General features: G+C 42.4%; 1 protein-coding gene across 1 annotated transcript; it reads right to left on the bottom strand.

Moving 5' to 3' along the window:
- Nucleotides 1-1,443: 1,443 nt before the first annotated feature.
- Nucleotides 1,444-6,239, bottom strand: il1b (interleukin 1, beta; the record flags this gene model as incomplete). The annotated part of the gene is made up of 6 exons (XM_079235279.1): nt 1,444-1,677; nt 2,545-2,675; nt 2,977-3,153; nt 4,024-4,204; nt 4,626-4,677; nt 6,208-6,239. 6 exons carry the CDS (start codon nt 6,237-6,239, stop codon nt 1,444-1,446), a joined length of 807 nt encoding a protein of 268 aa, XP_079091405.1.
- Nucleotides 6,240-12,667: the final 6,428 nt, after the last annotated feature.

Here is a 12,667-nt window from a genome sequence, read left to right as displayed (position 1 = left end):
AAGACATGTTCTGTATGACAGCACATGCACTGACGTGCACCAACATGCACTAACATGTTCCAACGTGCACTAACATGTTCCAACGTGCACCTACATGCACCAACATGCTCCCCCGCCTTCCTCCCCCTCTTTTTCATCACTTGACCTCCTCGGTTCCATGTTTCTGCTCACTTTAAAGTTAAATGCACATCGCTCCATGATCGGCCCCGCGCAGCGCGCCGCCGCCTCGCGCGCCCCTGATTGGCGGAGGAGCCGCGCGGAGGAACCAGCCCGAGGTGTCGCCATGCAAACCCGCGCGGGGCGCACCAATGACGGGGAGGCGACGGGCACTTGCCGCTCCCATTGGCCGGAGCTTCTTTTAAGGCTTTTTTCTCCTTTCTGAAGTGCAGATTGACATTTAATTTGTGAGCGAGCTGAGAAGATTTTCTGTAGAAAGATGTTCTAAAGGAGAACCAGCAGAACATTAAACAAATACATAAACAGAACAGACTTTTTATCTCAAGCATTTGACCTTATTGAATAACCTTGACTTTGTATTGCATATTCTTTTCATTCATTTATAGATGATTTACTTGTTTGCTCATACTCAGCTCAATTAAAAAAACAAAATCTCAAAATTCTGTATTTTTATTTCATAAATTGTGATTTTTATCTAAATCTCTTTTTTTAATCTCAAGAGTCTGGCCCTTTTTCATAATTTCGACTTTATTCTTAAAATTACAACTTTTTATCTCATAATTTAGATTTTTATCGCATATTCTGACATTTATCTTAACATTCTGACGTTAATTAATACATTTGGACTTTTAGGTGATAACCTTGACTTTTAATCTGACAATTCTGATTTTTTATTTCAAAGGTTTGTTTCTAGGGTTATGGTTGGTGATGAGTAATGACTTTGACTTTTTGTCTCATAATGTAACATTTTTACTTTTTATTTCATACATATATATTTCCAATAAATTCATAGTTCTTTGGCAGGAATCAAACCTCGTATGAGTTTTTAAATGTTTGATGCAGAAGAGTCATTTTGATGAACATTATTTATTTAAAACATAATTTGAAGCTTCGGTTTCAGATTGAACTGTTTATTTGAGAATGTGTTACAACTATGATCAGTAAAAACAAGGATTAACATGCCGTTCATATAACATACAAGAGTACATAAACACACCTAAAATACATAATGAAATAACACAATATTCATGTTGAAGAAACATTACACTTGTCAAAACTTTCTCTTTCGAAGGAGAATAATTTATTTTGTACAAAACATTTTTGTCAGTGAGTAAAAAAAATAAAATAAATGTAAACTATTTTTGCCAGTGGACGATTGGACCCCATCCAGGAGACATTAACAGACAACTGCGCCATCTGGTGGCGAGCAGGGGAAAGGGTGAAACACACAACATCAGCACCATTCAGACATTCATATCTTTGACTTTATTGAGATTCCGCCTCAAAGTTCCTGAAGCAGGTGAGGCGGCTGCTGCCGCCGTCCACCCGGCACATTTCCACCCACGGGCTCTCCTCCTCCTCCGAGGTGCTGATGAACCAGCCGCGGTACTTCAGGGACTCGAACTCGTTCACGGAGATGCCCGTCGTCCTCTTGAGGAAGAGGAAGCGATCCATGTCCTCATCGTCACTGATGTGCTGCAGCTTCTGCTTACAGCATTCCTGCCGCCAACAAGAGAAACGGTCTCAGAGCAACTCTGTGATGCATTGACAACCTGGTGCCTGTGGCTCAGGGTGAGCAGGTCGTCCTTTAATCAGAGGATCGGTGGTTCGATCCCCGGCTCCGCTAGCCCATGTCGTTGTGTTCTTGTTCTACGGTGTGTGAATGTTGATAATGATGTGGAACCTTCATGGTAGCTCATCAGTGTGTGATTCCTAAAGCGGCTTTGAGTATTCAGAAAAGCGCTATATAAAAATCAAAGTATTATTAAAAGGGGGGATAATAGGTGAAATGTTAATCATGATTTTAAATTCTCATGATAAGTCAAATACTTCATTTGCTATGTCAGACTTATGATAAAAAGTTGCATTAGTATAAATTATGAGATCGTTAGAAAAGTTAGAATGATTCCACAAAAGGTTTAAATTAGATAAAAGAAATAAAAAAAAAAAAAATTCACGAGATAAAAGTCCGAATTATTAAATTAATAGAAAAAAGGTAAAAAAAAAAAAAAGAGAAGATAAATCAGATTTCCAAAAGTCCGAAAAGTTTGAATTTTAAAAGGAAAAGTATAAATACTGAGATAAACAAGGACAGATTTACTAGGTAATTTTTTTAAAGAACATTTCAGAAATATTAGATTAAAAAAAATTGAAAAAAAAATTGAATTATGAAAAAATATATATTGGGTAAAAAGTCAAAATGATTAAATCAAAGTTAGAATTATTAGATACACGATAACAATTAAGAGAGACAAGATACAACTATGAGATTTAAAAACTCAGAATGTGATATCAAAGTGTTGACATCTCTCATGACTGTGTATATTTTATTTATCAGCTCAGATCCCAGGCGGGTCGGTGCTTTACCTCCAGCTGCAGCGCCGGCACCCCGTCCTGCATGCAGCAGGAGATGTGGCGGCTGCTGGTGACGGACAGGACGACCACCAGCCCGGCTCCAGAGACGCTGGGCCCGAGGTACCGCGCCAGCTTAAAGCTCACTGTGGGGGAGAGGGACAGGATGAAGACGCTAAACACACTCCATCAAATTATCAAATGTTCACACTCATCATGGAGATGTGTGTTATATATTATTCTGTTTTATGGCTAACGCATTCATATAAGAGCGTTTTGATGTTGGGTCATCAACGTGGAGCCAGTTTGAGGCGCTTTGTGCACCACCGGGTAGAGCAGTAGTTCAGTACTGCGTCTAATCATAAAGCACACACACGTTTCTGTAACAAGTATCAAATGCATGTAGTATAAGTACAACATGTCCTTCTGAAATGTAGTACTCCGTACCTTTGCGCTCGCAGCTGCCTCCCTTCAGCGTGACGGCCCGCAGCTTCACGTCTCCGGAGGCGAGGACGACGTCTTTCTGGGAAATGTCACACAGAGACCCGACTTCCTCGCTGCCGAGGCGCTGGAAGATTCTCCTCAAGCCCAACGACGACGACTGTGTGGCGGTGATGACGGTTTCTGTGGAGACGGAGAGATGGAGAAATGAAGAGATGGAGAGATGGAGAGGTGGAGAGGTGGAGAGATGAAGAGATGGAGAGGTGGAGAGATGAAGAGATGGAGAGATGGAGAGATGAAGAGATGGAGAGATGGAGAGATGGAGAGATGAAGAGATGGAGAGATGGAGAAATGGAGAGATGGAGAGATGGAGAGGTGGAGAGATGAAGAGATGGAGAGATGGAGAGATGAAGAGATGGAGAGATGGAGAGGTGGAGAGATGGAGAGATGGAGAGATGAAGAGATGGAGAGATGGAGAGATGGAGAGATGGAGAGGTGGAGAGGTGGAGAGATGGAGAGATGGAGAGATGGAGAGGTGGAGAGGTGGAGAGATGGAGAGGTGGAGAGGTGGAGAGGTGGAGAGGTGGAGAGGTGGAGAGATGGAGAGGTGGAGAGGTGGAGAGGTGGAGAGGTGGAGAGGTGGAGAGATGGAGAGATGGAGAGATGGAGAGGTGGAGAGATGGAGAGATGGAGAGGTGGAGAGATGGAGAGATGGAGAGATGAAGAGATGGAGAGATGGAGAGATGGAGAGATGGAGAGGTGGAGAGGTGGAGAGATGGAGAGATGGAGAGATGGAGAGGTGGAGAGGTGGAGAGATGGAGAGGTGGAGAGGTGGAGAGGTGGAGAGGTGGAGAGGTGGAGAGATGGAGAGATGGAGAGATGGAGAGGTGGAGAGATGGAGAGGTGGAGAGATGGAGAGATGGAGAGGTGGAGAGATGGAGAGATGGAGAGATAAAGAGACCCACTAGTCACCAGGCTTTAACCCACCGGTCACCAGGCTTTAACCCACCGGTCACCAGGCTTTAACCCACCGGTCACCAGGCTTTAACCCACCGGTCACCAGGCTGTCCACGATGGCGCTGCAGAGCTCCGCGTGGCTGAGCCCTCGGCCGCAGCGCGCCAGCGGCCGCTTCATGCGCGTCACGGCCAGCAGCAGCGTGGTGGCGGACTGCAGCGTGTCGGGGTCTCTGGAGACCACCAGGTCCAGACCCTCGTCCAGTCTGTACACCTCCTCCTGCAGAGACACAGAGACCGCCATGTGTTTGAACCAGGAACGTCAGTATTTGGAGGAAGTATCTCATGAAGAAAAAGAAGCGTATCAGATGAAGGTGCTCCATGTTTCATTAAATATGAGATCAGCAGACGTCCAGTGTTAAAGGACGTGGCCTTCATTCCTATTGAATACATTTAGTGAGCTGAAACACACACACACACACACACACACACACACACACACACACACACACACACACACACACACACACACACACTCACTCACTCACTCACTCACTCACTCACTCACTCACTCCTGACATCACATGAGGACATCTGAAAGTTAGAGTACATGACAGTGAAACTGGGAATGTGAGAGTGAAAATACCACAGAGGAAGTGAATTATAGTTTTCTCTAATGAGTGAATTCTGCGTGGTCGTACCGTCATGTCCAAGTGGATCGACTCACTTCCTGTCTCGTCTAAGTTGAGTGAGCTGAAACACAAAACAGGTGATTATTAAACAAACACATTAATGTTCTTAATAATCAGTGATATGGCTTCATTTAGCGGGCTCAGATACCTCAGGAGGAAGTATTCACATGATTTACTTCAGCAAAAATACTGGTTTAATCATCAATGCATTATATTCTATAAGATCACCACGTGTTCATCTCACACTTCATCCTTCAGTTTATCACTAACACTCATCATCTACACATAAAGGAACACTTCATCCTTCAGTTTATCAATAACATTCATCATCAACACATAAAGGAACACTTCATCCTTCAGTTTATCACTAACATTCATCAACACATAAAGGAACACTTCATCCTTCAGTTTATCACTAACATTCATCATCAACACATAAAGGAACACTTCATCCTTCAGTTTATCACTAACACTCATCATCTACACATAAAGGAACACTTCATCCTTCAGTTTATCACTAACATGTATCATCATCACATAAAGGAACACTTCATCCTTCAGTTTATCACTAACATTCATCATCAACACATAAAGGAACACTTCATCCTTCAGTTTATCACTAACATTCATCATCACATAAAGGAACACTTCATCCTTCAGTTTATCACTAACATGTATCATCATCACATAAAGGAACACTTCATCCTTCAGTTTATCACTAACACTCATCATCTACACATAAAGGAACACTTCATCCTTCAGTTTATCACTAACATTCATCATCAACACATAAAGGAACACTTCATCCTTCAGTTTATCACTAACATTCATCATCACATAAAGGAACACTTCATCCTTCAGTTTATCACTAACATTCATCATCATCACATAAAGGAACACTTCATCCTTCAGTTCATCACTAACATTCATCATCATCACATAAAGGAACACTTCATCCTTCAGTTTATCAATAACATTCATCATCAACACATAAAGGAACACTTCATCCTTCAGTTTATCACTAACATTCATCAACACATAAAGGAACACTTCATCCTTCAGTTTATCACTAACATTCATCATCAACACATAAAGGAACACTTCATCCTTCAGTTTATCAATAACATTCATCATCAACACATAAAGGAACACTTCATCCTTCAGTTTATCACTAACATTCATCAACACATAAAGGAACACTTCATCCTTCAGTTTATCACTAACATTCATCATCATCACATAAAGGAACACTTCATCCTTCAGTTTATCACTCACATACTTCATCAACACATCTCGAGATACAAGGTTTTACCTGAAAAAGTACTCCATGTGTCTCTTCACGTGTTCAATGAGAAGTGAAACACGTTTGTTTCCGTTCACAAAGTTCTCTCAGTAACTTCCAGCTGAACTCGGGTTCATGTGCTGATTAAAATGTTTCACTTCATGCTTCTAGTATTTACTTTTAAAAAATCACTTATTTTTAATGTTTTTTCTCATGTAGTCTTGATATTTGAAATCTAGTTATGTATATATTAAAAAAGATATAATACAATAGATAAATATAAAGTAAATTCAGGGTGAACCCACTCACCTGTCTAACACTTGAGACAGATCAAAAGACATGGTGATAGTCAGTGGTTCCAGTTGATAGACGCGTCCCACCTGCCGGCTGACTGAGCGTCTCAGTCTGAGCGTCTCTCTTTTCTTTGCTGCTCAGCTTCCTGATAGGAGGTTGTGGCTTCACACGCACACACGCACGCACACGCGCACGCACACACACACACACACACACACACACACACACACACACACACACACACAGACACACAGAGAGACACACACAGACACAGATAGAGACACACACACAGATAGAGACACACACACAGATAGAGACACACACACAGATAGAGACACACACACAGATAGAGATAGACACACACAGAGACACAGACACACACAGAGACACACACACGCACACGCACACACACACACGCACACACGCACACGCACACACGCACACGCACACACGCACGCACACGCACACACACACGCACGCACACGCACACACACACACACGCACACGCGCACACACACACACACACACACACACACACAACTCATTGGACAGTGAGAGTTAAATAACCCGACTATTAGTTTGTTCTTAAGAGGAAATGATAAAGTTCCTGTTCCTAATCTGCTGCTCGGTGGAACTGAAGTACTTTATTTAAATACACATTCAAGGTTATTGTACTTGAGTATTGCCATTTAATGCTACTCACAGTGGTATATGATGTACTTTATACTACATCTCAGAGGTATATGATGTACTTTATACTACATCTCAGAGGTATATGATGTACTTTATACTACATCTCAGAGGTATATGATGTACTTTATACTACATCTCAGAGGTACATATAGTACTGTTTACTCTAGTACAGCTCAGAGGTACATGTAGTACTTTGTACTACATTAATCTGACAGCTTTAGTTTCTTCTCAGTAAAACCAAGTATAACTTTGTTTCTTTGGTGTTAAATTCTCCTTTTAAGAAGCTTCAAAGTTGTTAAAAGTATCTCGTATTATCTCACAAATACATGGAAATATTCCATCATTCAGTCCCACGTCTTTTGTACCCAGAATCTAAAATGATGTTTTCTGAACATGTTTCCTCTGCTTGAGTTCATATTGCGTATGGAGGCAAACGCTGCTGCAGGTCGACTCATCTGACCCAAAAAGATCAAAGGCATGGAGTCGTCACAGATATGGAAGACAAACTGAAGGGAAATGTTGAGGTTAAAACATGTGAACATGGAACTGATCAAACATTTATTCAACCTGTTACTTTGAAGTATTTCACTTTTCTGTGATTCTACTTTACTTCAACAGGGAAATATTGTACTTTTTTACTGGTTTTACAGATTCATATTATAAATACAAATATATATAAATCCAGACTCTGTATCAAAAGCCCCAGAAACAGATCAATGGTCACCTGTGACCTTCTTTGTGTTTTTTTGGTCGAGTCTGTTTCGGCTCAGATTCATAGTGACAGTGATGATTAGTCAGAATTTTGAATATGATTACGTCTTTCAGGAAATATACGAGCCGGGGCATTTCAGACCTCAGCTTTCTCTCAACCACAGACACCCGGGGAACGCTGTAGTTTCCACCAGACGTGGAATTAATCACTACACGCGTGTTCTGAAAGAGAGAGGGAGTGTGTGTGTGTGTGTGTGTGTGTATGTGTATCCACCACAGACATGAGGGGGGAACGCTGTAGTTTCCACCAGAGACGTGGAAGTACCACATGTGTAAAGTATTATAATATATATATATATTATTATATAGATAAAAAAATATCGCGAAAAATATATATATATATGTATTTAGATAAATATATATATATATATATATATATATATATATATATATATATATATACACAAATATGATGTATTCTACACAGATAGTAGTATTAGTAATACTACACAACATACTGACCTCGTTGTGTTACGAGAAGCCGTCGATGTTCCTGTGGCAGGAAGTGCTGCACGTCGTTGTTGTTGAAGCACATGAAGGAACACGCTGGTTTAGTGTCAGGTGTGTGTGTGTGTGTGTGCAACATGCTGTGTGTGTGTGTGCAACATGCTGTGTGTGTGTGTGCAACATGCTGTGTGTGTGTGTGCAACATGCTGTGTGTGTGTGTGCAACATGCTGTGTGTGTGTGTGCAACATGCTGTGTGTGTGTGTGCAACATGCTGTGTGTGTGTGTGTAACATGCTGTGTGTGTGTGCAACATGCTGTGTGTGTGTGTGCAACATGCTGTGTGTGTGTGTGCAACATGCTGTGTGTGTGTGTGCAACATGCTGTGTGTGTGTGTGTAACATGCTGTGTGTGTGTGTGTAACATGCTGTGTGTGTGTGTAACATGCTGTGTGTGTGTGTGTAACATGCTGTGTGTGTGTGTGTGTAACATGCTGTGTGTGTGTGTGTAACATGCTGTGTGTGTGTGTGTGTAACATGCTGTGTGTGTGTAACATGCTGTGTGTGTGTGTAACATGCTGTGTGTGTGTGTGCAACATGCTGTGTGTGTGTGTGTAACATGCTGTGTGTGTGTGTGCAACATGCTGTGTGTGTGTGTGTAACATGCTGTGTGTGTGTGTGTGTAACATGCTGTGTGTGTGTGTGCAACATGCTGTGTGTGTGTGTGGAACATGCTGTGTGTGTGTGTAACATGCTGTGTGTGTGTGTGTGTAACATGCTGTGTGTGTGTGTGTGTGTAACATGCTGTGTGTGTGTGTGTAACATGCTGTGTGTGTGTGTGTAACATGCTGTGTGTGTGTGTGTAACATGTTGTGTGTGTGTGTGTAACATGCTGTGTGTGTGTGTAACATGCTGTGTGTGTGTGTGTAACATGCTGTGTGTGTGTGTGTGTGTAACATGCTGTGTGTGTGTGTGCAACATGCTGTGTGTGTGTGTGTAACATGCTGTGTGTGTGTGTAACATGCTGTGTGTGTGTGTGTAACATGCTGTGTGTGTGTGTAACATGCTGTGTGTGTATGTAACATGCTGTGTGTGTGTGCAACATGCTGTGTGTGTGTGTGTGTAACATGCTGTGTGTGTGCAACATGCTGTGTGTGTGTGTGTGCAACATGCTGTGTGTGTGTGTGTGTGCAACATGCTGTGTGTGTGCAACATGCTGTGTGTGTGTGTAACATGCTGTGTGTGTGTGTGTGTGCAACATGCTGTGTGTGTGCAACATGCTGTGTGTGTGTGTGTGTGTAACATGCTGTGTGTGTGTGTGTGTGCAACATGCTGTGTGTGTAACATGCTGTGTGTGTGTAACATGCTGTGTGTGTGTAACATGCTGTGTGTGTAACATGCTGTGTGTGTGCAACATGCTGTGTGTGTGTGTGTAACATGTTGTGTGTGTGCAACATGATGTGTGTGTGTGTGTGTAACATGCTGTGTGTGTGCAACATGCTGTGTGTGTGCAACATGCTGTGTGTGTAACATGCTGTGTGTGTAGCATGCTGTGTGTGTGTGTGTGTAACATGCTGTGTGTGTGTGTGTGTGTAACATGCTGTGTGTGTAACATGCTGTGTGTGTGTGTAACATGCTGTGTGTGTGTATGTAACATGCTGTGTGTGTAACATGCTGTGTGTGTGTGTGTGTAACATGCTGTGTGTGTGTGCAACATGCTGTGTGTGTGTGTAACATGCTGTGTGTGTGCAACATGCTGTGTGTGTGTTTGTAACATGCTGTGTGTGTGTGCAACATGCTGTGTGTGTGTAACATGCTGTGTGTGCAACATGCTGTGTGTGTGTTTGTAACATGCTGTGTGTGTGTGCAACATGCTGTGTGTGTGTAACATGCTGTGTGTGCAACATGCTGTGTGTGTGTAACATGCTGTGTGTGTAACATGCTGTGTGTGTGTAACATGATGTGTGTGTGTGTAACATGCTGTGTGTAACATGCTGTGTGTAACATGCTGTGTGTGTAACATGCTGTGTGTGTGTGTGTTTGTAACATGCTGTGTGTGTGCAACATGCTGTGTGTGTGTGTGTGTAACATGCTGTGTGTGTGGGTGTGCAACATGCTGTGTGTGTGTAACATGCTGTGTGTGTGTAACATGCTGTGTGTGTGTGTAACATGCTGTGTGTGTAACATGCTGTGTGTGTGGGTGTGCAACATGCTGTGTGTGTGTAACATGCTGTGTGTGTGTAACATGCTGTGTGTGGGTGTGCAACATGCTGTGTGTGTGTAACATGCTGTGTGTGTGTAACATGCTGTGTGTGTGTAACATGCTGTGTGTGTGTGTAACATGCTGTGTGTGTAACATGCTGTGTGTGTGGGTGTGCAACATGCTGTGTGTGTGTAACATGCTGTGTGTGTGTAACATGCTGTGTGTGTGTAACATGCTGTGTGTGTGTGTAACATGCTGTGTGTGTAACATGCTGTGTGTGTGGGTGTGCAACATGCTGTGTGTGTGTAACATGCTGTGTGTGTAACATGCTGTGTGTGTAACATGCTGTGTGTGTTAGTAACATGCTGTGTGTGTGTAACATGCTGTGTGTGTAACATGCTGTGTGTGTAACATGCTGTGTGTGTTTGTAACATGCTGTGTGTGAAACATGCTGTGTGTGTTTGTAACATGCTGTGTGTGTGTAACATGCTGTGTGTGTAACATGCTGTGTGTAACATGCTGTGTGTGTAACATGCTGTGTGTGTAACATGCTGTGTGTGTGTAACATGCTGTGTGTGCAACATGCTGTGTGTGTAACATGCTGTGTGTGTAACATGCTGTGTGTAACATGCTGTGTGTGTGTAACATGATGTGTGTGTAACATGCTGTGTGTGTAACATGCTGTGTGTAACATGCTGTGTGTGTGTAACATGATGTGTGTGTAACATGCTGTGTGTGTAACATGATGTGTGTGTAACATGCTGTGTGTATGTAACATGATGTGTGTGTAACATGCTGTGTGTGTAACATGCTGTGTGTTTGCAACATGCTGTGTGTGTAACATGCTGTGTGTGTAACATGCTGTGTGTGTGTAACATGCTGTGTGTGTAACATGCTGTGTGTGTGTGTAACATGCTGTGTGTGTGTAACATGCTGTGTGTGTAACATGTTGTGTGTGTAACATGCTGTGTGTAACATGCTGTGTGTGTGTGTAACATGCTGTGTGTGTAACATGCTGTGTGTGTGCAACATGCTGTGTGTGTGCAACATGCTGTGTGTGGGTGTGCAACATGCTGTGTGTGTGTGCAACATGCTGTGTGTGTGTAATATGATGTGTGTGTGTGTATAACATGCTGTGTGTGTGGGTGTGCAACATGCTGTGTGTGTAACATGCTGTGTGTGTGTAACATGCTGTGTGTGTGTGTGTAACATGCTGTGTGTGTAACATGCTGTGTGTGTGGGTGTGCAACATGCTGTGTGTGTGTAACATGCTGTGTGTGTAACATGCTGTGTGTGTTTGTAACATGCTGTGTGTGTGTAACATGCTGTGTGTGTAACATGCTGTGTGTGAAACATGCTGTGTGTGTTTGTAACATGCTGTGTGTGTGTAACATGCTGTGTGTGTAACATGCTGTGTGTAACATGCTGTGTGTGTAACATGCTGTGTGTGTAACATGCTGTGTGTGCAACATGCTGTGTGTGTAACATGCTGTGTGTAACATGCTGTGTGTGTGTAACATGATGTGTGTGTAACATGCTGTGTGTGTAACATGCTGTGTGTAACATGCTGTGTGTGTAACATGATGTGTGTGTAACATGCTGTGTGTGTGTAACATGATGTGTGTGTAACATGCTGTGTGTGTGTAACATGATGTGTGTGTAACATGCTGTGTGTGTAACATGCTGTGTGTAACATGCTGTGTGTGTAACATGATGTGTGTGTAACATGCTGTGTGTGTGTAACATGATGTGTGTGTAACATGCTGTGTGTGTGTAACATGATGTGTGTGTAACATGCTGTGTGTGTGTAACATGATGTGTGTGTAACATGCTGTGTGTGTAACATGATGTGTGTGTAACATGCTGTGTGTGTAACATGCTGTGTGTTTGCAACATGCTGTGTGTGTAACATGCTGTGTGTGTAACATGCTGTGTGTGTGTGTAACATGCTGTGTGTGTGTAACATGCTGTGTGTGTGTGTGTAACACGCTGTGTGTGTGTAACATGCTGTGTGTGTGTAACACGCTGACCAACACCTGAAGCTTCTGCAAAAACACATCTGCATCTCTAAACCTGCAATAACTGATTTTTTTTAATTAAATCAACATCAACATATATATATATATATATATATATATATATATATATATATATATATATATATATATATATATATATAAACATGAATACAAAAAGCTGCTATGTGCAAACAGTCGTTTATTTACACATTCAGAAATCACAGAGCGGCTTGACGGTTCAGTTTGTTGTGCTCCTCTTCCTCCTCTTCTTCTTCCTCCCTCCTCCCCTCCCCTCCTTCTCCTCCTCCCCCTTCTCATCCTCTTCCTCCTTCTCCCCTCCCTTCTTC

The sequence above is a fragment of the Taurulus bubalis genome (assembly GCF_910589615.1).
Source record: "Taurulus bubalis genome assembly, chromosome: 19".
Taxonomy (NCBI): Eukaryota; Metazoa; Chordata; class Actinopteri; order Perciformes; family Cottidae; genus Taurulus; species Taurulus bubalis.
Note: the sequence above shows the minus strand (reverse complement) of the source record. Positions and strands in the feature narration are given on the sequence as shown.